Genomic DNA, 26,059 nt, shown 5'->3' with positions numbered 1-26,059 from the left:
TAGGGGGCGCCAAGCCTAATGGGTAAAATTTAAATGCAGTCGTGTTCAGGCTGGGATATCTCATATACTTGCTAGAAATGAAAAAGATTGAACGTTGTATCACGGAGTTTTTAATCATTTTCTGAATTTGGTGTTTTGCCCAAAAATGGCCAACTTTGGGACTACGCCCAGGCCAGACCCTTGGATGAAAACTCACCATTTTGAAAACTTAAGATCTCATATGTCTCCTGTATAGTCTGACCAATTTTGAAGACGATCCAACTATTTTCTTCAGCGACAAGGTCTCAAATGTAAATCGATAAAATTTCGCATTTGATCCAAAATTTCCGACTTCCTGTTGGATTTGGAATATAGGTGCAAGAGACTTTTTGGAGCAGTTTTACGCAATGTATCGACTCACCAAATTTCATCATTCTACGTTGAAAAAACCTAATAGGAAAGGCCTTTTTGAAAATTTCAAGGGGGCGCCACTGAGCGATTTTGTTAAATTTTTTTGTAGATTATCAAAATTTACGCAAAGTTGCATGTATGTGCAAATTTTGGTGAGTTTTCGTGCATGTTCAGGCCTCCAAACGTAAACTCCAACTGTGAACCGAAAAAATTTCATATTTGATCCAAAATATCCGATTTCCTGTCGGATTTGGAATATGGGTGCAAGAGGCTTTTTTGAACAGTTAGGCATAAGGTATCTACTCCCCAAATTTCATCGCTCTACGTTGAAAACCTGAGAGGAGAGGCCTTTTTGAAAATTTTAAGGGTCAAGGGGGCGCCACTGAGCCATTTTTAAAAGTTTTTTCAAAACGACGCAAGATTATCAAATTTTACGCGAATCTGCACGTATGTGCAAATTTTGGTGACTTTTCGTGCATGTTCAGGCCTCCAAATTGGCCATTTTCATTTGCCATGAAGAAAGAAGAATAATAACTAGGCCTGCAAGCAGGACTGAACGGGCCCTCGCAATCTAGCGCAACTCGGACTGTGTGCAGGTCAGGGTGGTGGCAGATCCTCCTCTCTAATCATCTCATTAGAACCTAACAAACTCGAAAGTCGCCTCTTTACATTCACACACCTAACAGATAAAAAAAAAACCTAGTGGAGAGAGTACTACAAAAAAGGAGGTACTACTGAGCTGTGCAGCCAAGCACTTATTCAAAACCAAAATTAATATTCTAACTGGGCCAATTCGACCAAGTGTGCCAAATATTGTGGCTCTATAAGCTGCCTGAGTCTCTGAAAAAAAGTATTTCCTTTAAATGGCGAATAAAGGGTCGTCACGGCAACAGACAGAGACACGTGGACATGGGCCGTAAATAAGTATTTTAATAGGTCTTGAAACTACAATGACCAACCTGAAAAGAACTGGACATGTATTGGAAAAACGAGTGACTTTCTATTGCCACTAGTTGGCGCTGTAGGGTTGATGCAAATGACCCCTACAAGGCCCTTCAGGGTATGACTCTCAACAAGCACGGGAAGTTTGGCGCAGATATGTTGTATATCTGCCGAGTTATGACTGTTCAAAGTTTTTGGAGAGAAAAATTGTTGACAGTCATTTTCACTTTCCTGTTTGGACCCCTCCGCTTCAACGAAACTTCAATATTTTTTATCAGGCACCTGAAGACAGGTCTTAAGGCTTCCCTTATGCAGCTTTGAGGTAGATTGATTTTTTCCCTTTAGAGGAGGAGTGTGTCCCGTAAAAAAAGGGCATTTCCTGTTCCCACTAGGAGGCGCCAAGCACAAATGGTAAATTTTCAATCCAGTCCTGCTCAGGCTGGTATACCTCACACACATGCCAGATTTAAAATAGATTGAACGTTGTATGAGGGAGTTATCAGTCATTTTCCGAATTCGGTGTTTTGGCGAAAAAATGGCCGACTTTGGCACCCCGCCCAGGTCAGGCCCGTGAATGAAAACACACCATTTTGATAACTTAAGATTTAATATGCCTCATGAACAGTCTCGCCAATTTTGAGAATGATCAAACTAATTCCCTAGGTGCCAAGGTGTAAAATGCGCACACTGTAAATCGATAAAAATTTCACATTCAATGCAAAATACCCGATTTCCTGTTGGGTTTGGAATATGCATGCAAGAGACTTTTTGGAGCAGTTTTGTACAAGGTATCAACTCTCCGAATTTCATCCCTCTACGTTGAAAAAACCTAAATGGAGAGGCCTTTTTGAAAATTTCAAGGGGGCGCCACTGAGCCATTTTGTTACATGTTTTTGTAACGTTGCAAGATTATTGAACGTTATCCAAAGCCACATGTATGTCCAAATTTTTGTGAGTTTTCGTGCATGTTCAAGCCTCCAAATGTAAACTCCTACTGTGAACCGATAAAAATTTCACATTCGATCCAAAATACCCGATTTCCTGTTGGATTTGGAATACGGGTGTAAGAGACTTTTTGGAGCAGTTTTGCACAAGGTATCGACTCCCCAAATTTCATCACTCTATGTTAAAAAAACCTAATAGGAAACACCTTTTTGAAAAATTCAAGGGGGCGCCACTGAGGCATTTTGTTACATTTTTTCGTAACATTGCAAGATTATCGAACGTTATCCAAAGCCGCATGTATGTGCAAATTTTTACGAGTTTTTGTGCATATTCAAGCCTCCAAATGTAAACTCCTACTGTGAACCCATGAAAATTTCACATTCGATCCAAAATACCCGATTTCCTGTTGGATTTGGAATACGGGTGCAAGAGACTTTTTGGAGCAGTTTTGCATAAGGTATCTACTCCCCAAATTTCCTTGCTCTATGTTGAAAAAACCCAATAGGAAAGGCCTTTTTTAAAACTTCTTTCTGTCGCCACTAGTTGGCACTGTAGAGTTGATGCAAATGACCCCTACAAGAACCTTCAGGGTATGACTCTCAACAAACACGGAAAGTTTGGCGCAGATATGTTGTATATCTGCCGAGTTATGACTGTTCAAAGTTTTTTGCGTGACAAATTGTTGACGTTCATTTTCACTTTCCTGTTTGGACCCCTCCGCCTCAACGAAACCTCAATATTTTTCATCAGGCACCTGAACACAGGTCTTAAGGCTCCCCTGATGCAGGTTTGAGGTCAACAGATTTTTTTCCCTTGGAGGAGGAACCTGTCTCGTAAAAAAAGGCATTTCCTGTTCTCACTAGGGGGCGCTAGACCTAATGGGTAATATTTCAATGCACTCGTGTTAAGGGTGGGATACCACACATACATGCCAAATATGAAAAAGATTGAACGTTGTGTCAAGGAACTATTAGTCATTTACTGAATTTGTCATTTTGCCGAAAAAATGGTCGACTTTGGCACCACGCCCAGGTCAGACCCGTGAATGAAAACACACCATTTTCAAAACTTAAGATTTCATATGTCTCCTGAACAGTCTCACCAATTTTGAAGATGATCCAACTAACTCCCTCGGCGAAAAGGTCTCAAATGTGCACCCTGTGAATCGATAAAAATTTCATATTTGATCCAAAATAACCGATTTCCTGTTGGGTTTGGAATATGCGTGTAAATGCTTTTTTGGAGCGGTTTTGGACAAGGTATAGACCCCCCAAATTTCATTGCTCTACGCTGACATACCCTAATGTTATAGGCCAATTTTAAAATTTCAAGGGGGCGCCACTGAGCCATTTTGTTATATTTTTTTGCAACGTTGCAAAATTATCGAAATTTACAATTTTCCGGACGTATGTGCAAATTTTGGTGACTTTTCGTGCATGTTCAGGCCTCCAAATTGGCCGTTTTCATTTGCCCTGAAAAAAAAAAAAATAAATAAAAAAAATAAAAATAATCCTTTGCAAAACAATAGGGCCTTCGCACGTCTAGTGCTCGGGCCCTAATAATAACTAGGCCTGCAAGCAGGACTGAACGGGCCCTCGCAATCTAGCGCAACTCGGACGTCACGCAACTCGGACTGTGTGCAGGTCAGGGTGGTGGCAGATCCTCCTCTCTAATCATCTCATTAGAACCTAACATGCTCGAAAGTCGCCTATTTACATTCCCACACCCAAGAGATAAAAACCCCTATTGGAGAGAGTACTACAAAAAAGGAGCCACTACTGAGCTGTGCAGCCAAGCCCTTATTCAAAACCAAAATTAATCTTCTAACTGGGCCAATTCGACCAAGTGTGCCAACTATTGTGGCTCTATAAGCTCCCTGAGTCTCTGAAAAAAAATATTTCCTTTAAATGGCGAACAAAGGGTCGTCACGGCAACAGACAGAGACACGTGGACATGGGCCGTAAAAAAGTATTTTAATAGGTCTTGAAACTACAATGACCAACATGAAAAGAACTGGACATGTTTTGGAAAAACGAGTGACTTTCTATCGCCACTAGTTGGCGCTGTAGGGTTGATGCAAATGACCCCTACAAGGCCCTTCAGGGTATGACTCTCAACAAGCACGGGAAGTTTGGCGCAGATATCTTGTATATCTGCCGAGTTATGACTGTTCAAAGTTTTTGGAGAGAAAAATTGTTGACAGTCATTTTCACTTTCCTGTTTGGACCCCTCCGCTTCAACGAAACTTCAATATTTTTCATCAGGCACCTGAAGACAGGTCTTAAGGTTTCCCTTATGCAGGTTTGAGGTAGATTGATTTTTTCCCTTTAGAGGAGGAGTGTGTCCCGTAAAAAAGGGCATTTCCTGTTCCCACTAGGAGGCGCCAGGCACAAATGGTAAATTTTCAATCCAGTCCTGCTCAGGCTGGTATACCTCACACACATGCCAGATTTAAAATAGATTGAACGTTGTATGAGGAAGTTATCAGTCATTTTCCGAATTCGGTGTTTTGGCGAAAAAATGGAAGAATTTGGCGCCCCGCCCAGGTCAGGCCCATGAATGAAAACACACCATTTTTATAACTTAAGATTTCATATGCCTCATGAACAGTCTCACCAATTTTGAGAATGATCAAACTAATTCCCTAGGTGCCAAGGTGTAAAATGTGCACACTGTAAATCGATAAAAAGTTCACATTCAATCCAAAATACCCGATTTCCTGTAGGATTTGGAATGTGTGTGCAAGAGACTTTTTGGAGCAGTTTTGCACAAAGTTTTGACTCTCCAAATTTCATCACTCTATGTTAGAAAAACCTAAATGGAGAGACCTTTTTGAAAATTTCAAGGGGGCGCCACTGAGCCATTTTGTTAAATTTTTTCGTAACGTTGCAAGATTATCGAACGTTATCCAAAGCCGCATGTATGTGCAAATTTTGGTGAGTTTTTATGCATGTTCAAGCCTCCAAATGTAAACTCCTACTGTGAACCGATAAAAATTTCACATTCGATCCAAAATACCCGATTTCCTGTTGGATTTGGAATACGGGTGCAAGAGACTTTTTGGAGCAGTTTTGCACAAGGTATCGACTCCCCAAATTTCATCACTCTCTGTTAAAAAAACCTAATAGGAAACGCCTTTTTGAAAAATTCAAGGGGGCGCCACTGAGGCATTTTGCTACATTTTTTTCGTAACATTGCAAGATTATCGAACGTTATCTAAAGCCCCATGTATGTGCAAATTTTTACGAGTTTTTGTGAATATTCAAGCCTCCAAATGTAAACTCCTACTGTGAACCCATGAAAATTTCACATTCGATCCAAAATACCCGATTTCCTGTTGGATTTGGAATATGGGTGCAAGAGACTTTTTGGAGCAGTTTTGCATAAGGTATCTACTCCCCAAATTTCCTTGCTCTATGTTGAAAAAACCCAATAGGAAAGGCCTTTTTTAAAACTTCTTTCTGTCGCCACTAGTTGGCACTGTAGAGTTGATGCAAATGACCCCTACAAGAACCTTCAGGGTATGACTCTCAACAAACACGGGAAGTTTGGCGCAGATATGTTGTATATCTGCCGAGTTATGACTGTTCAAAGTTTTTTGCGTGACAAATTGTTGAAGTTCATTTTCACTTTCCTGTTTGGACCCCTCCGCCTCAACGAAACCTCAATATTTTTCATCAGGCATCTGAACACAGGTCTTAAGGCTCCCCTGATGCAGGTTTGAGGTCAACAGATTTTTTTCCCTTGGAGGAGGAACCTGTCTCGTAAAAAAAGGCATTTCCTGTTCTCACTAGGGGGCGCTAGACCTAATGGGTAATATTTCAATGCACTCGTGTTAAGGGTGGGATACCGCATATACATGGCAGATATGAAAAAGATTGAAAGTTGTGTCAAGGAATTATTAGCCATTTACTGAATTCGGTGTTTTGCCGAAAAAATGGCCGACTTTGGCACCACGCCCAGGTCAGACCCGTGAATGAAAACACACCATTTTAGAAACTTAAGATCTCATATGTCTCCTGAACAGTCTCACCAATTTTGAAGATGATCCAACTAACTCCCTCGGCGAAAAGGTCTCAAATGTGCACCCTGTAAATCGATAAAAATTTCATATTTGATCCAAAATAACCGATTTCCTGTTGGGTTTGGAATATGCGTGTAAATGCTTTTTTGGAGCGGTTTTGGACAAGGTATAGACCCCCCAAATTTCATTGCTCTACGCTGACAGACCCTAATGTTATAGGCCAATTTTAAAATTTCAAGGGGGCGCCACTGAGCCATTTTGTTATATTTTTTTGCAACGTTGCAAAATTATCGAAATTTACAATTTTCCGGACGTATGTGCAAATTTTGGTGACTTTTCGTGCATGTTCAGGCCTCCAAATTGGCCGTTTTCATTTGCCCTGAAAAATAAAAATAAAAAAAAAAAAAATAATAATAATCCTTTGCAAAACAATAGGGCCTTCGCACGCTTAGTGCTCGGGCCCTAATAATCCTTTGCATTACAATAGGGCCTTCGCACGCCTAGTGCTCGGGCCCTAATAATAATAATAATCCTTTGCAAAACAATAGGGCCTTCGCACGTCTAGTGCTCGGGCCCTAATAATAATAACTAGGCCTGCAAGCAGGACTGAACGGGCCCTCGCAATCTAGCGCAACTCGGACGTCACGCAACTCGGACTGTGTGCAGGTCAGGGTGGTGGCAGATCCTCCTCTCTAATCATCTCATTAGAACCTAAGATGCTCGAAAGTAGCAAAAACCCCTATTGGAGAGAGTACTACAAAAAAGGAGCCACTACTGAGCTGTGTAGCCAAGCCCTTATTCAAAACCCAAAACTAATCTTCTAAGTGGGCCAATTCGACCAAGTGTGCCAAATATTGTGGCTCTATAAGCTGCCTGAGTCTCTGAAAAAAAATATTTCCTTTAAATGGCGAACAAAGGGTCGTCACGGCAACAGACAGAGACACGTGGACATGGGCCGTAAATAAGTATTTTAATAGGTCTTGAAACTACAATGACCAACCTGAAAAGAACTGAACATGTATTGGAAAAACGAGTGACTTTCTATCGCCACTAGTTGGCGCTGTAGGTTTGATGCAAATGACCCCTACAAGGCCCTTCAGGGTATGACTCTCAACAAGCACGGGAAGTTTGGCGCAGATATGTTGTATATCTGCCGAGTTATGACTGTTCAAAGTTTTTGGAGAGAAAAATTGTTGACAGTCATTTTCACTTTCCTGTTTGGACCCCTCCGCTTCAACGAAACTTCAATATTTTTCATCAGGCACCTGAAGACAGGTCTTAAGGCTTCCCTTATGCAGCTTTGAGGTAGATTGATTTTTTCCCTTTAGAGGAGGAGTGTGTCCCGTAAAAAAAGGGCATTTCCTGTTCCCACTAGGAGGCGCCAAGCACAAATGGTAAATTTTCAATCCAGTCCTGCTCAGGCTGGTATACCTCACACACATGCCAGATTTAAAATAGATTGAACGTTGTATGAGGGAGTTATCAGTCATTTTCCGAATTCGGTGTTTTGGCGAAAAAATGGCCGACTTTGGCACCCCGCCCAGGTCAGGCCCGTGAATGAAAACACACCATTTTGATAACTTAAGATTTCATATGCCTCATGAACAGTCTCGCCAATTTTGAGAATGATCAAACTAATTCCCTAGGTGCCAAGGTGTAAAATGTGCACACTGTAAATCGATAAAAATTTCACATTCAATCCAAAATACCCGATTTCCTGTTGGGTTTGGAATATGCATGCAAGAGACTTTTTGGAGCAGTTTTGTACAAGGTATCGACTCTCCGAATTTCATCCCTCTACGTTGAAAAAACCTAAATGGAGAGGCCTTTTTGAAAATTTCAAGGGGGCGCCACTGAGCCATTTTGTTACATGTTTTCGTAACGTTGCAAGATTATTGAACGTTATGCAAAGCCACATGTATGTCCAAATTTTTGTGAGTTTTCGTGCATGTTCAAGCCTCCAAATGTAAACTCCTACTGTGAACCGATAAAAATTTCACATTCGATCCAAAATACCCGATTTCCTGTTGGATTTGGAATACGGGTGCAAGAGACTTTTTGGAGCAGTTTTGCACAAGGTATCGACTCCCCAAATTTCATCACTCTCTGTCAAAAAAACCTAATAGGAAACGCCTTTTTGAAAAATTCAAGGGGGCGCCACTGAGGCATTTTGCTACATTTTTTCGTAACATTGCAAGATTATCGAACGTTATCTAAAGCCGCATGTATGTGCAAATTTTTACGAGTTTTTGTGCATATTCAAGCCTCCAAATGTAAACTCCTACTGTGAACCCATGAAAATTTCACATTCGATCCAAAATACCCGATTTCCTGTTGGATTTGGAAAATGGGTGCAAGAGACTTTTTGGAGCAGTTTTGCATAAGGTATCTACTCCCCAAATTTCCTTGCTCTATGTTGAAAAAACCCAATAGGAAAGGCCTTTTTTAAAACTTCTTTCTGTCGCCACTAGTTGGCACTGTAGAGTTGATGCAAATGACCCCTACAAGAACCTTCAGGGTATGACTCTCAACAAACACGGGAAGTTTGGCGCAGATATGTTGTATATCTGCCGAGTTATGACTGTTCAAAGTTTTTTGCGTGACAAATTGTTGACGTTCATTTTCACTTTCCTGTTTGGACCCCTCCGCCTCAACAAAACCTCAATATTTTTCATCAGGCACCTGAACACAGGTCTTAAGGCTCCCCTGATGCAGGTTTGAGGTCAACAGATTTTTTTCCCTTGGAGGAGGAACCTGTCTCGTAAAAAAAGGCATTTCCTGTTCTCACTAGGGGGCACTAGACCTAATGGGTAATATTTCAATGCACTCGTGTTAAGGGTGGGATACCACACATACATGCCAAATATGAAAAAGATTGAACGTTGTGTCAAGGAACTATAAGTCATTTACTGAATTTGTCATTTTGCCGAAAAAATGGTCGACTTTGGCACCACGCCCAGGTCAGACCCGTGAATGAAAACGCACCATTTTCAAAACTTAAGATTTCATATGTCTCCTGAACAGTCTCACCAATTTTGAAGATGATCCAAGTAACTCCCTCGGCGAAAAGGTCTCAAATGTGCACCCTGTAAATCGATAAAAATTTCATATTTGATCCAAAATAACCGATTTCCTGTTGGGTTTGGAATATGCGTGTAAATGCTTTTTTGGAGCGGTTTTGGACAAGGTATAGACCCCCCAAATTTCATTGCTCTACGCTGACAGACCCTAATGTTATAGGCCAATTTTAAAATTTCAAGGGGGCGCCACTGAGCCATTTTGTTATATTTTTTTGCAACGTTGCAAAATTATCGAAATTTACAATTTTCCGGACGTATGTGCAAATTTTGGTGACTTTTCGTGCATGTTCAGGCCTCCAAATTGGCCGTTTTCATTTGCCCTGAAAAAAAATAAAAAATAAAAAAATAAAAAAAAAAATAATCCTTTGCAAAACAATAGGGCCTTCGCACGCTTAGTGCTCGGGCCCTAATAATAATAATAATAATAATAATAATCCTTTGCAAAACAATAGGGCCTTCGCACGTCTAGTGCTCGGGCCCTAAAAATTAACTAATACCTCGCCATGGTTGTTGACGTCGCGGAAGGTGATGTCACATGGGTTTCCTGCTGTACTTCCAGTGTCACTCTAACTACCTAAGGTAGTGATTTAAATACATCACAAGATGTCAATGGTAAGTTCTAAATTAATTAGAAATCAAGCCAACGAGTGCATTTTGTCCCTCGACTGACACCGTAGTGCGGGGACTTTTTTCTTTTTTTTCTGCCGGTTCATTGTACGTTCATTTGAGTGTCTTCACAACGTACATGACTCCTGATAATGGCTCCCAGCATCATAGATTGTATATTGTGACTAAATATTGCCATCCAATGTTTAGAGTTTTACCCAAAGTCTGATTAAGTTTTATGTGTATTTTGCATATCTTGATTGTGGATGCCAGTTCTCTTTGCATTGTTGTTTAACCGTGTGAGAATAGAGCCTCTTTAATACGGATTGAAGTGCTTTTCTTTTTGTGAACATTTTTTGAGAGATAGGAATATTATTTTAGTTGTATTTTCACTACAATATACTTGTTTGTTGTGAAGGATTTGCCCAAGCTTATGCCAATAAACGGCATGGTCCAATGAACGCCTATGTCCACTCGCCTCTCTCTGCCTTTTAGATCTCAATGTGCAAAATAAGGCGTCATTATAATCTGTTGGGCATTAATACATTTATTCCTTTCACGTGTTGCTTATTCACCGGGAAGCAACCGGCAGGATGATCAACAATCTGGACATCTGCTTTTATGTGACAAGCATAAGGTAAGACGTCATTAGAAGCCGTGAAACGTCCAGGTAGTGCACGGCCCCGGGTTATCAGCAAAATAATCAAAACTGCTGTGTTTCACTAATCATATGTAAAGCACACGGCAGCTCTGAATGCTAACTATCTCCATCATAATATTGGAATAAGTTGGATCACACAATAGTTTACCGTGAAGATCTACAAACAGTTTTTGACTTCAAACACTCTCCTACTTTCGTCACTAGAACAGGGGAGTGCTGTCACTAGCAAACTTGACAGAAACGCTATTCGACTCCCTTTTGCTGTCCTTCACATTAATGTTCCACTCGGGTTCAAATTGGAAGGGCAGAACCAAGGACATGTTAATGTTGTTAAAGAGTGACACGGTGGAAGTCCGACAGCATGTCCATGTGACGTCACCGCCCTGCGACGTCCACAACAATGGCGACCTAATAGTTAAAATAATTTTACAAATGTTATTAAAACTAGGGCTGTCAAAATTATCGCGTTAATGCACGGCAATTAATTTTTCAAAATTAATCACGTTAAAATATTTGACACATTTAACGCACATGCCCCGCTCAAACAGATTAAAATGAAAGCAGTGTCATGTCCACTCGTGTTTTTTTTGGTGTTTTGTCGCCCTCTGCTGGCGCTTGGGTGCGACTGATTTTATGGGTTTCAGCACCATGAACATTGTGTAATTATTGACATCAACAATGGCGAGCTACTAGTTTATTTTTTGATTGAAAACTTTACAAATTTTATTAAAACGAAAACACTAAGAGGGGTTTTAATATAAAATTTGTATAACTTGTAGTAACATTTATATTTTAAGAACTACAAGTCTTTCTATCCATGAATCGCTTTAACAAAATATTAATGTTAATTCCATCTCGTTGATTTATTGTCTTAAACAGTACTTATGTACAGTATGTTGAATGTATATATCTGTCTTGTGTCTTATCTTTCCATTCCAACAATAATTTACAGAAAAATATGGCATATCTTATAGTTTGAATTGCGATTAATTATAATTTTTAAGCAGTGATTAACTCAATTAAAAATTTTAATCGTTTGACAGCCCTAACTAAAACATTTAGAGGGGTTTTAATATCAAATTATCATAACTCATACTAACATTTATCTTTTAAGAACTACAGCTTTCTATCTGTGGTACCCTTTAAAAATAATCCGGTGGGACAGTAACGTGTTTAAAACTTTTTTTTTCCCCTTCTTTATTTGGAACAACACTTTTCTCGGGAATGTATCGGCAGATTCTTAAAATCAGGTGAATCATATGCAAAAATATGTGATCATGACATCCCTAGCGATTGGCTTGTATTGGACCCTTCTCGGTTAGAGTTGAAAATCAACAGGAGTTGAATGCACATTGGAAATGAAAGGGCCACTGACAATGTACTGAGAAGGTTTTGTCCACTTTGGCCCAAAAATGGAACACCAACTCCTATTTTGGCGCAAGAATGAAATGAAGGGTGGCTGGGAGGCGGGAAGGCGGACTGACCTCCGGGATCCACAATGCGCAGCTGACATGGACCCACTTGGTTCCGCTGCGGGTGGGCTTCATGGCGCCGCCCTTCTTGGGGCACAACTGGCACTTGGGCAAGATTCCCAGCGCGCAGATCCGACACAGCCAGCTGCCCTTCGGGACCTTCTGGATGCCGTAGCACGCCTGAATTTATTTTGGTATGCAAAAAAAAAAAAAACCCTAAGTACATCCAAATTGCAAAAATGACGGAAAATCCAAAATGAAAAAAAAAAAGCCACCTGATGGACGCAGATGTTGCACTTGTCACAAAAGACCATCTCGTTGTTGTCCTCTCCATCGGGCGACTGGCAGACGTCGCAGACCACGTCCTCGTCGTACTCGATGCCCAGGCCCTCCTCCGTCTCCGTGGCGTGCGTCATGTTGTCGTAGCAGCGCCGCTCGAACTCCTCCAGGGCGCGCTCCGCGCTCGCCTCGTCCAACGGTGGGAGGGCTAATGAAAAAAGGACACAAAACCGCTTCTATTTACTCTTGGTTACTGTAATGTATGCTATCATGGCTTGCTCAGTGAATTGTGTTTTTTTACTAAAAAAAATCCCCTTAAATGTAAATTTCAAATTAAAAATGAATAATAAACTAATAAATGAATATCAATTTTGGAAAGTGGTTAGTTTTTGGTTTTTTTGTCAATTCACACAATTAAATTGGGCAGTTTGTTATATTTTTAATAAAATACAATGAAAATAAAAAAATATATAAATTACAAATTTTGGAAGATTGAAAAATGTTTTTCATAAAAAAATATATTGACAATATTCACGGTGTTTTTATCCAAGAAACTGGACATTAAATAAATGAAAATAATCAAAATTTAACATGAAAAATGCTTATGTTTTTATCACAACAAAATACATTTGTGAGAATATTCCCTTTGTTTTTGTTCATTTAGAATAGAAAAGCCTATTTTTTTGAGACAAAGTCACTCACCCAACTTGAGGAATTCCTCATTGACCACTGTCAGCCAGGCCACGTCCTGTTCGTTGAGGTCATACCGGCAGGCGCCCTCAGCCAGGGTGCGGATGTCAACGTAGCCTGGGACCTGCGCGGCCGACGTGCATATCAGCTTCTTGGGCCGAATGAAGGTCGTCGCTTCCTCGCATTTGTCGGCCAGCCGGCGAGCCGCAGGCCGCGGGACAGACCGCGGGCTGACCGGCACCTGGACGCCCTTCTCCCACTCCTGCCGCCACGGGTCGGCAAGGACGTAGTAGTCCTCCGGGTTGAGCTGCTGCGAGTCATGAACCTTCATGGCGGTGATCAGGTCCGTTCGGAAGACCTGCGAAGACAACCGGCGAACGAGGTCAAACGCGTGCTCGTCGCCTTTTTGTGGATTTAGCTCATTTGATGCTCCGGTCGTTTGACCACTGGACATCCGCGGTTTTTCCTTTTTCTTCTTCGGGCCGTCGTGTGAAAAAAAGAAGGCCGGAAAAGACAAAGACACCCCCGGCCGGCACGCAAACCACAGACGAGCCGGTGCGCTAGCTAAGCAAAAACCATGGTGCCGGCTGGGGAATAAATGGCATATGAGGCACGGGTGTTGTAGGTCGAGGACATGGTAAAACGAGGAGAAAACACTTTCTTCCCCGTCGCGTACACTTTCCACATCGCTGTCGGCCGAGTGAACCTCCGTGAAGTTGCCATCAGGCGAAAATTTATATAAAAACGATGTCCATCGTTTCTGTTGAAAATGTTTAATTTGTGCTGCTATTGTTTTTTTTTTTTTTTTTTTAAAGATATTTACAATTCTTTTATATGTCAATCTTAGGTTAACCGGCACCCCATTTTGGTTAAAAATGGTGTCAATTGTGTATGCCTCATTTGTGCTGTAAAAATATTCGTTTGTGCTGCTATTGCTTTTGAGATATTAATTTCGAGTCATGACGTCACTCGCGGCTTTTCCGTATCCAACTCCCTCAGCTGACGGAGCGTACTAACTCTCTCCATAACAGAGGGGTGTCTCCCGACAACCAGTGTAAATGGAGCACTAACAAATTTCCCCCCGTGAGAATATTCACTGTTTTTGTTGATTCAAATGGGGGGCTCGAAATATTAATTGTAAGTGATGACGAGACTCGCAACCCCGATTTACTGCAAAATGGACCCGAAGGGGTGCCATTCATTTGCGCCAGTTGTTGCAACACCCCTCTTATTGAGAAAGTCGGTACGTTCCGTCAGCTGTGACGGAGGGGCTGCCGACCTCCAATAGGCGAGCGGCGAGCCCTTGTTTTGCTTTAATCTGATTGGCCGGAAGGGGTGCGGATGCGAGATAAGAGTGGTCGCACGCGCTCGTTCCTCACTCGCTTATCTACCGTCTGCTCATTTATGAGAACTGTTCAAATATTGACGCACCTCAGAAGGTTTCTGTCTGGTTCCTCTCCTGGCCTGAGATGAATGCTGGGACCAGCAGGTGGAATTACCTGAATGGGAAAAAGGAATTAAGCACACAGTGACCCCCTCTTCTCTCCTCTCCTTCCATATTTAGGCGTACAACTTACTGCCATTGTCAGAGTCGTCACTGCTGCTGTGATGTCGACTTCTCTTCATGGTGGCACGCATGAGGAGCTCCCGCTTCACCACGCTGAGGAGAAAAACAGACCAAATTGAAAAGATCAAATACTTGCTGGGTTATCTTCATTAAACCCTTTATATGGCGAGTGACTATTTTCGATCATTTAAAACAGGGGCATCCAAACTACGGCCCGCGGTAAATGATGAAAAATATAATTGAATATGGCCTACATTAAAAGCTTTGTTTAATGTTATTGATAGCGGTGGGAATCTTTGGGCACCTAACGATTCGATTACGATTCAGAGGCTACGATTCGATTATAAATAGATTATTGATGACCCCCCCCCCCCCCCCCCCATTAGCTGCTTTTAATGTTTTGTACATTAGTTACAAAAACTGTTAAAAAAAAAAAAAAAAAAGCCGCGCAGGCTTAAATAAACGACTATTTCAGTATCAAGTTAACAGTTCAAAACAATAAATAATATGCTCAAATCTCCATTCTGTATCAGCAGCTTTAAACTACATTTGATTCATTTAATGTTGTAAATCAACCGTTAAAGTTGTTAAAATTGCTACCGTTATTCCATAACTTTCCCTTCTGTCTACTTGGGCCGGGTAATGACAAGCATGATGTTTAGCTACTCTTGCTCCGTTCCTCATTGCCTCCCGAAGACCGCGCCGGCGTGCTGAGTGCGTTTTACTTCCGCTATACTTGACATATTTCAATAATCGGAATTTGGATGTTTGTGAATCGTTCTCGAATCTGACACAGCCGAATCACGAATAATCTAAGAATCAGAAATTTCGCACACCTCTAGTTATCGATGTCAATTTCTTACTTATTTTTTAAGTTTTGTAATTAAGTTTATTTGGAGTTATTGATATATGTTACTACTCGTTTTTTAATGATTTTGTAATTATTACTATTTAAATAATTACTTTTCTCTATATACAGTGGTACCTCGACATACGATCGCTTCGACACACGATCTTTTCGACATCCAACGTAAAGTTTTGACTCGCCCTTTGTTTCTACATCCGACGACATGTCCAAAATACGACATGACAGCGCGGCGGATTTTCTTGTGAGGAAAACACAAGTTTCAAAAAGGTTGGTTCAGATGCAAATGAGAAAAATATGAGGGTGGGGTGCGCATGCATGAACTGCCTCAACAATACAGCCTTAGAATGTCATCGATCTCCACGGTCCTCCTCCGAACTCCGTTCGACAGTCTTTATTAGTTAAGGTAACAATTATTATTGTGGTAACATCGCCAAAGAACTCGCCGGTTTAATCAGGCTTTTTCCATTTATTTCAGAGCTTGTCCAACACAACACGCATACTATTCCCTGGAGTTGACTGGGTTCTCAACAAAACATTAAAAGTGAAAATAAACTCTCAACTGCACCGCTCCGTCTCTGTCACGTCAACCACACGTTCAGGTACAGCAAAAAACTCCCGTCACATTAGAAACTGATTCGTTGCAGTATTACAGGAATTATTAGTATTATTATTATTCCGATTTTTATTTATAATTTATTTGTTTTGCTAAGTATAATTGGCATTTGTAATAGTACCAGCATTATTCAAGAATTTTTCGAGCATTTCAACTTACAAAAAGGTGCTGAAACGAACGAACTTCGTATGTAGAAGTACCACTGTATATACCGTAATTTCCGGACTACAAGCCGCTACTTTTTTCCCTCACTTTGGATCCTGCGGCGTGTGCAATGATGCGGCCAATTTGTGCATTTTTCTGACGGCCACCCGGGGCGCTCAAGCATGGAATGTGGGAGTGAGACACGTGGAATATAAGTGTCCAGGAAGACGCTTGTTTGCACTATGACCGGTGGTTTAACTTTGTACGTTGTGCATAACTAGAGGTGGCGGACCCTCGTCTTTGTGCATGAGTAGAATTGGCAGATTTGCATCATGGAGAACGCTAGAAAAAATTTAATTGGCCATCCGAGTTGTATGGGAAGTTTTGCTGACTCGCGGCGAGAGCTCGTTTGCCAAGACTCGCCTCATGCGAAGAGCAGCTATTGCACAGGTATGCCGGGGGAGCCTGGCAGCGTGAAGCAGTGTGAAAGAAGTCCGCCATCACCAACGGGTTTCGAGGGGCCAGTCTGCTGCGTGCCGAAGAGGACAGCACGGGCTCAGGAGTGCATTTGCCTCATTATGGGAGACGTTGAAGGTGATGGCGAAGGAGAGACTGAGTGGGTGCGTGGCGAAGTGTATCTGAGCGTCTTCATATCCGACACTGAGGGTGAAGACTTCCATGGTTTGAGTGCACAGGAGGAAGATTAAGATTGCTAACAAAGACTTATGTTTTTAATAACCAGCCCAATTTGTGCTGTACCGCCATGCTGATGCTATATAACTGCCGTGTTTGCTGGCGCTGTTTGGAACGAAAAGTTAAGGTGTGTTATTAAAGTTTTGAAAACTGTGTGTATTTCTTTGTCAATATTTCATGTTACTAAGTGGGCACACGCGGCTTATAGCCAGGAGAGGCTTATGTATGTACAAAATGTTTTTTCCTTTGAAAATGTACTGGGTGAGGCTTGTAATCAGGGGCGCCCAATAGTCCAGAAATTACGGTAATTCAATTCATTCATTTGAAATGTTTTTTTTTTTTTTTTTTAAATAACCCAATCACCGACAACACTATTACCACAATTGAATGTCTATTGGGGGCTGCAAAATACTGTCCCACGAGACACTATTGGCCCACGGGCTGCAAATTTGAAACCGCTTTTCCTAAATTAATGTAAAAAAAAATAATAATAATAATAAAAAATAAACATTTTTTAAAAGTCATAATTGGTGCATGAAAGGGTTCAAATGTAGCCGTCCTAAACATTTACAATCTAGACCGGCCCACCTAGCATAAAAACTCAACTCTATTGGAGCTAGTTTTCTATGTGTTTTTAGTCATTCGAATAGATATTACTCAAGGGCGTAAGTTTGCATAGGGACGGTAGGGACATAACACTACCAACTTTTCAGAATGCTTAAATTGCCCCCCCCCCCCAACTTTTAAGTAACCTTATTTGTGTTCATAGTTACTTCAGTTATATGGGTAATTTAGAATGTCTTCCCATATGTTGTAAGGATAGAACTGACCCTACCATTATTAAGTGAATTATTTTCATTATGTTCAGACTTACAGTACATTTACATCTTTTGACTTGCCAGTGCATTTTCCCCCCCTCAAACACACATTTGATTGGCTGATGACTTGACACCATCAACAAAAGCTCTCACAACCCTGAAAGAAATACAACATGTCGACAACAATGAAGCCTCCTCAGCCCCCTTCGAAGTTTTTTTTGACCAGCAGCAGCAGCAGCCACTGTATGTAAAAAGACGTCAATGTTGTGTAGGTGGGGAACACACCACTAATTTTGCTATCGAAAGTCTGACCTCAGAGTTAGCACAACATTAAACTGAGTGAATTTGCTAACCTGCAAACTTCAAAAAGGAAACTCCTTAAGGAGATGTGTACTCCTGTATGTGTTTTCTACTGTTAACGTTACTTACTAAACTTGTATTATTGTTATTCCCTGACTAAGAATTTTTTTCAGTTATATTTATTTTCTTTATTCAGACAACGTTGAGTGGTCTTAACACAAATGTTTATTTTTTGCATTCCTGGATAGTTGAGATTATTACCAAGTGTTTGTTGATATAATTTAGTTTTCAAACATTGCAATTTAAATTTGCTAATAAAATCCAGACATTTACAATGGAATTAAAAAAAAAAGTTTCTTTAGTAGTTTTTGAAAACATAGGTTTGAATCAAACGGTGTATCACCTGAACCAATCCACTTGAAAGTTAGTACAAGTCAACACATATTTGCATTAATCATTTAGCCTACCAATTAATTAGGTTTATATTCGTGAGAAATGTAGCCCCCGTTCACCCAGTCTGTTTGGTCTTATTAATGTCCCGTCCCCACCAAAAAGTACACGTAGGTTAAGCTGTTATATCGTCCCTACCAATGTTGAGACCAAACCTACGCCCTTGATATTACTACCGGTACACAAAATACATTTGTTTACCATGCATTAATCGTCCATCAGTGCAAAGCCACACATGCTACGTGATGATAATCGTGTCACGACAACCGGACGCTGCTAGAAAATAAAACATGTCCCCAGAGGCTATGTGCGAAGGATTCGCCCGCTGTGTACAAGACGACATGTTGCCTCACATCAAACACGTCGAAATTACGATTAGGAATGATGAATGTTAGCCTAGCAGTGACTACACTCGTCAAACTTTACAGGAAAAGACAATATACACATCCGAGGAGTGAGAACTCAACAGGTAGCAACCGCTAACGCTGGCAAACAATATTTCAAGCGTAAACAAACACAAACAAGGAGTAAAGACTACAAAAATGGAGGCGCCAACTTGGAAAACGAGGCTAGCTTACGATAGCAACACGTAACCTCGGTGACTAAGCTAACGGTGACAGTCAGCGTGGCGCTTTTCGATATAACCACGCAAAATAAATGGATTCGCTTTTAAAGCAAGTGTACGACAGGTGCACAAAATGACATTTTGTTGTGTATTTTGACCACACGAGGCTAGTTTTACGACGAGGTGGCGGTTAGCTGTTAGCACTAGGTCAATGCTAAGCTGTCAGTGTCGTTTCAAAACATGAAGGGCCCACCCATCAACCGGCAACTCGACTTCGATCAGTAAATTTCACATTGCAATCGTTCAATTCATTAGTTTTTGCACAAAGTCGCCGGGGGAACATGATCACGATCAGAAATACTTGCTTACAAATCAATTTTCACTTTCACCCTTGTTTAATTGATCTTATAATTCAAATGATTCGTTCTTATACCGGGAAAATCATGTATGAGATCCCCACAATATTTGTGAATGCAAAAATGCTTAAATTGTTATATTTTTCAAATGGACTTCTCTTTAAAGATTACGTAAAACAATGCAATTTCTTTTGACCAAAGCTAAAGCTCGTCTCATATTCAGCTCAAATTGGGGGAAAAAAACTACTAATAAAATGATGCTCCAAGGTTTCAGAGGAAAAAAACAGCCCAATGTTTGAGATTAAATTATTACCAAGGGGGGTTTATAAGACATTTGTGCTCTTAAAAGACCTACAATATGACAAATTGTTCAAAGTACTTGGCAAAAAGTCCGCCGTTTCCCGACGTTAATTCGCCAACGTGCCGTGTTCACCGTTTTAGCAGACCGGCGTTAGTTACGTTAGGCAGTAGCTAACATTGAGCTAAAGCTAACGCTTGCAGTACTATTTGGGCACACTCCCAAGCCATTTTCTAAATTTTTCTCCGTTTCTCATCCGTCCAAATGTTTCATTTGAAAGGTGGTTAGGACGAGTCGCTTAAGATAAACGTAGAGCACTAAATTGGAGGTTGTCGCGACTTTTTGGCTAGGCAGCTGACTCCAATGTGGCACACGAAGCAGGCGAGCCACTGGTCGAGGTTAATCTTTGGCGCCATTTTAAAATGACGACGTTGCGTACTCTTAGTGGAAGCGACCGCCGCCTCAAAAAGTGTCTCGTTGGCCGCCTTTTAAAAGCTTCCGGAGCCCGACGCGCGCGGCTGAGCGTAGCGTGGTCGTGCGGTCGGTACGTACGGTGCAAGCCGCCGTTTGCCTTGGAGGTGAGGCGCAGTTTGGGCTCGAAGTTCCGTTTGACCCGCATTCCACATACACAAACAGGGCCGATACTGGCGGAACGCCGCGGAAGGAGTTGAGGGGAGTTCAGGGGGCGGAACCTGGCCTGGAAGAGGCAACCCATAGATAATAGAAATATATAACTAGATAACAAGTTTGCGCTGTGAGCAAGCGGGGACAAGCATTGTCGCTTGTCGGCCATTTTGCGTCGTTCGATAAATTTATCATTTATAATCCATGGAGCGTGCACTTTGAAGTAGCCCAATTTTTATTTTACAATTTTTTTTATTGCCCAATTTTGTAAAAATACCTGACTGCAGCCGACAGCTGCTACAAACTACGCTCATATGACGCTACTGTGGGAGCGCCTGATGCGTCTCATAGATATGCAGAACTAGGTGTGAAATGACAGACTCGGCGGCGTTAGTAAATAGCCGCCATCTTAAAGCAGTAGACTTCTCAAAAAGGCTCTGTTGTAACTTGTAGCGAACTCTGTTTGATGCGATACCAGTGGCCTCTCGAAGATTATTACAAAATTCTCCTAAAGGTAGAAATTGTAACGTGCCAATCTTTGATCCAAAGTCTCTGTTTATTGGTTATAAATGTGCACTATTAAGCTCTGAAGCCTCCAACCATTGTTTGAGAGGACTTATTCAAAAGGAGATAGTTTCCAAACCTGCAGCAATTTCTTTTTGGAATAATTTATACGAAAATATTGAATGGAAACATACTTGGCTTTTGCCTAGAAAATATTTATTAAGAAATAAAGTAAAAACAAATCACACTCAAATTACTTCACAGGTGTTATCCTGTAAAGACGACAATGGTTAAATTTAAAATTAATATTGAGACATTATGTTCTTTTGTGCAAATGCAGAGGAAACTATTTCCCATTTGTTTTGGGAATGTACTTACTCCAACATCTTTTGGGTTGACCTTAACAATTATATTAATTCCTAAGTTGTGCCATCATTGAAAATTGTTTGTAGACATATTTTGTTTGGCCCATCCAACATTGAAGAACCAGAAATGGATAAAATATATGTTGTAAATCTTGTTTTATTATTGGCAAAATTTCACATTCACTGTGTAAAATATGCTAATCAAAGACCAAATTTTCATGTTTTTGGGAAAATGTTTTCTTTATATTTGGACGATTTAAGTTCCTCTATGAAGCCCAAAGCTCTAAGGACCAAAAGACTTTGCAAACAGTACGGCTTGTGTTAAAAATGACCCCGACCATTTTATTTATTAATTTGTTGTTGTTGTTGTAAATCTGTTGATTGTATGTGAGTTGTTCGCTCATTATTTGTAGTTGTTTTTGTGTAAATAAAGTTAAAAAAAAAGAAAAGAAAAAAAAACTTGTAGCGAACCTAAAGTGAGTAACTTTTTATCTAAAATACTCCTAAATCGGCAAAATATTGACTGGAATCTATCTTTAAACGATGAAACAGTTTTAAAACTTTCACATGTCAAGACAGAAGAGAAATAATGCAATAATGGGAGCAATTTCAACAAGTTTAACAGTTGATTTACAACAATAAATGACTTCCAAAGATAGAAAAGATTAGAATCTAGTTATCGCAATATCCGCAATACCCTTGTGTCTAGGTAAGTTTAGGGTAAAGAATTGGGCTAGGGCCCATTGCCCAAAAAACCCTTTGAACTTCACATAGTACAGAAAAAGAATTATTCGCGCCACTGTACAAATAGCAAGCGTGGTTTGGAGGGGCGCAGTTTGTATGGGGCGTGGTTTGTAGCGACTGTCGCTTGGCCCTGGCTGCAGTCAGCCCCATTTTTCAATTTTTAACCAATTTCAATTTTAGGAGGTTTGGAGTGATGCCTTATTTAACTGCGTACTTAAAAAATAGTTTTTCGACCTCCAGCCTGAATCATAGGTTTGTTATACTGTAATACAAAACTGTAAATCCGTGAAGAAATCAAGTTCATCCTCTGAGGCTCAAATTCAAATTAGTAACAGGAAAAATAGTACTTCTGAATGAAAAGAATAGTTCATAAAATATGAACGTCGATTAATTAGGTAATTAGCATTAAGTTGTTGCAAATCTGTAACACCTGACCCGAGAGGATATTTTATTGGAAAAAATCGTTCACCTTATGCTGCATTCGAGGAAGGTGGGAAGTCGGACTTATCCCACTCAGATGGGACCAGTTGCGACCTTTAAGCGTTCCAAGCAAATGTAAACAACAAAAAAGGCTGATCCCAACAAGTTGTTTTTTATTTTAGCCGTCAAAAGACATTTTGACCTCCAGCAAACCTGCTTTCCCATAAGAGCTCAAATAGTGGAGGAAAAACGACAGCCCACACTGTAAACTGCCTTCTTTAGTTACATCCTTGCTGAAAGTCAATATAAAACATCTATTGATTATTTAAGATAATTCACTGTACGAGAAAATATACATGTCTCAAATAAACTTAATTTAACTTCATTAGTGACGTCAGATTGAAGCAACTCGCAAAGTTAGGGTACTTTTTTTTTCCGACTTCGCAACGAGAATCTCCAAGTTCGAGTGGCGTTCCAATAATATTTTTCCTGGTCAGCGGTGGGAAAAATCCTAATTCCCACTTTCCTCGAGTGCAGCATTAGATAGGCCTTTAGACATCTACCGTATTTTTTGGACTATAAGTCGCAGTTTTTTTCCTAGTTTGGCTGGGGGTGCGACTTATACTCAGGACCGACGTATGTGTGAAATTATTAACAAATTATGATATCATTTCACATGTTATTTTGGTGTTTTGGAGTGACACTGATGGTTTGGTAAACTTGTCAGCATGTCGTTTATGCTATAATTATCTGAATAACTCTTAATAGCTATGTTACGTGAACATACCGGCCACATTCGCATTTCGTTGTTCATGCATCATGTAACATTATCATACTGTACACTTATTCAGCATGTTGTTCTCTATTGTATTTTTATTTTAAATTGCCTTTCAAGATGACATATCTGTTCTATGTGTTGGATTTTATCAAGTAAATTTCCCCCAAAAATGGGACTTATACTCCGGTGCGACTTATATATGTTTTTTTCCTCTTCATTGGGCATTTTATGGGTGGTGCGACTTATACTCAGGTGCGACTTATAGTCCGAAAAATCCGGTACATCTAGTCTTTTATGTGATATCTGTTAGGCACCACTGCAGTTGCTTCTCCGAGCCTCTGTAAGGCAACGGCGCACACACATGTGAATTCAGCCATGATCGTTTGAAAAATGGAAAATTGTTTTCTTGACGGGGGGAGTTTAGGAGAGTGCTGGGGGAGCGTGCGCAACCGGGCGTAAAGGGGGGCGTGGTTGGGCAAGGGGAGAGTCAAAAACAAAGGTAAGATGATGTGTGGGGTTATAGTGTTTAAATGTTCAAATATTTCAACCCCCTCACCCACTAGGCTGGTTATATGGAGTGGCCCGTGTTGTGAGTCGGGGCCCGCGAGACATGAACCACTAGTACCCCTTACCCCACCCCGCTCTCAGTCAGGCGACTCAATTAATATGATACTGTAATCTATTCACACATTGAACCTCATCAGTTCCATTTCGTCTAAAGTATTTTTTTGTTCAAAAGAATGGATTAGACGGTAACTATCAATCGATCTGAGATGAATGTATCGTTACAGTCAAGGGCGTAGGTTTGCATAGGGACAGTAGGGACATAACACTAGCAACTTTTCAGGATGCTCAAATTGTCCCCACCAACTTTTACGCAAACTTACAGTGTATCACATAAGTAAGTGAACCCCTTGCATTTCTGCAGATATTTAAGTATATCTTTTCATGGGACAACACTGACAAATTGACACTTTGACACAGTGAAAAGTAGTCTGTGTGCAGCTTATATAATATAATAGAGTTCATTTATTTTCCCCTCAAAATAACTCAAAATATAGCCATTAATATCTAAACCCCTGGCAACAAAAGTGAGTACACCGCTTGGGAAATACGTACATCCCTAAATGTCCAAATTGAGTACTGCTTGTCATTTTCCCTCCAAAATGTCACGTGACTCGTTACAGGAGTGCTGTCACCATTGCTGCTGATTGAAGAGGTGTGTGTGTGTGTGTGGGGGGGGGTCATTCCCACCACCATGCTTGACTGTAGGCATGACACACTTATCTTTTTACTCCTCACCTGGTCGCCGCCACATATGCTTGAGACCATCGGAACCAAACAAATTAATCTTCATCTCATCAGACCATAGGACATGGTTCCAGTAATTCATGTGCTTTGTTGACATGTCTTCAGCAAACTGTTTGTGGGCTTTCTTGTGTACCGTCTTCAGAAGAGGCTTCCTTCTGGGGTGACAGCCATGCACACCAATTTGATGTAGAGTACGGCGTTTGGTCTGAACACTAACAGGCTGACCCCCCACCTCTTTAATCTCTGCTGCAATGCTGACAGCACTCCTGAAATGAGTCACATGACATTTTGGAGGGAAAATGACAAGCAGAACTCAATTTAGACATTTAGGAATGTATTTCTTTCAAAGGGGTGTACTCACTTTTGTTGCCAGGGGTTTGGATATTAATGGCTATAGTTTGAGTTATATTGAGGGGGAAATAAATTAACTTTATTAAATAATCTGCACACACACTACTTTTCATTGTGTCAAAATGTCATTTTGTCAGTGTTGTCCCATGAAAAGATATACTGAAAGATCGGCAGAAATGCGACGGGTGTACTCACTTTTGTGATACACTGTATTTGCATTATATAACGAGTTTAGTTATATAGGTAATTTAGATTGTCTTCCCATATGTTGTAATGATAGAGTAAACCTGACCAGGGGTCGCGTTAACCGAATATTTTCCGTCGTTGACCGGTTTTTTAAAACGGTGACGGAAAAAACTGAAGTCCGTCCGTCATTTTGACAGGTTGCAATTCACACCCCAGACCACAGGGTGGCGAGTGAGCATATTGATTAGCTATTGTCTCTCTTAATGCATGACGTCGTTGGCTATTCTGTCAGAATATTGTAGCGTCACCGGGGTCTGGCGGCGGCACCGTGATTGACACATCAACGCGAGGTTCTTATTGGTGCACCCGGTGTGCCAGCGCGTCATCCAATTGGTGGACTAGATTGCCGCCTGTGTATAGACCCCAAACACATGACGTCACAACTCCGCCCCCCTGACTGGAGCCGCCGTATTGTGTGTCAGCTTGTCGTGTTTACACATTACCGCTACGTACATGCCTCCTATTACGGTGTGTTTTTTTGCTCGTTAACATTAATAATCAAAATGGTGAAGGCGTGTGTGGCGGTTGGTTGCAGTAACAGAGAAGATAGACGGAGAGACTTGAAGTTCTACCGTATTCTGAGAGACCCGAAGAGGAGAGCGAGATGGACTGCTGTAATTCGACAAGAAATCTGGGCACCAAACGATCACCACAGACTATGTAGTAGTCATTTTATATCTGGTAAGATGCATTTAATATATTTTTAGAAGATTTTGGGCTGACAACCACAATTAAGATCATTGTGGGACGTCGGTGATTGGGGTCTATATAGCTGCCTCTTTTTCTTTGGGGGCGGAGTTGTTGTTTTGTTGGTGTTGGCGGTAAGCAGAGTAAAAAGAGGGAGAAAAATACCACGACTTCCGTGTCTAATTTTTCGCTGCCAAGCAAGCGTTACAATATTAAAAATGAATGAAAACTAAATACTATTGTATATGTCATCATTATCATTTTTAAA

General features: G+C 40.8%; 1 protein-coding gene across 1 annotated transcript in view; it reads right to left on the bottom strand.

The window, feature by feature from the left end:
* Positions 1-20,474, bottom strand: part of jade1 (jade family PHD finger 1) — a 104,875-nt gene extending 84,401 nt beyond the window's left edge. The window contains exons 1-6 of the mRNA XM_057859055.1: positions 20,314-20,474; positions 14,667-14,749; positions 14,521-14,588; positions 13,102-13,447; positions 12,396-12,607; positions 12,133-12,300 (exon numbers count right to left, since the gene is read on the bottom strand). Coding sequence (XP_057715038.1) covers positions 12,133-12,300; positions 12,396-12,607; positions 13,102-13,447; positions 14,521-14,588; positions 14,667-14,749; positions 20,314-20,387 — 951 coding nt within the window. The 5' untranslated portion in view covers positions 20,388-20,474. The remainder of the gene's footprint in view (positions 1-12,132; positions 12,301-12,395; positions 12,608-13,101; positions 13,448-14,520; positions 14,589-14,666; positions 14,750-20,313) is intronic.
* Positions 20,475-26,059: the final 5,585 nt, after the last annotated feature.

This window comes from Corythoichthys intestinalis, chromosome 15, assembly GCF_030265065.1.
Source record: "Corythoichthys intestinalis isolate RoL2023-P3 chromosome 15, ASM3026506v1, whole genome shotgun sequence".
NCBI classification, from domain to species: domain Eukaryota; kingdom Metazoa; phylum Chordata; class Actinopteri; order Syngnathiformes; family Syngnathidae; genus Corythoichthys; species Corythoichthys intestinalis.
Note: the sequence above shows the minus strand (reverse complement) of the source record. Positions and strands in the feature narration are given on the sequence as shown.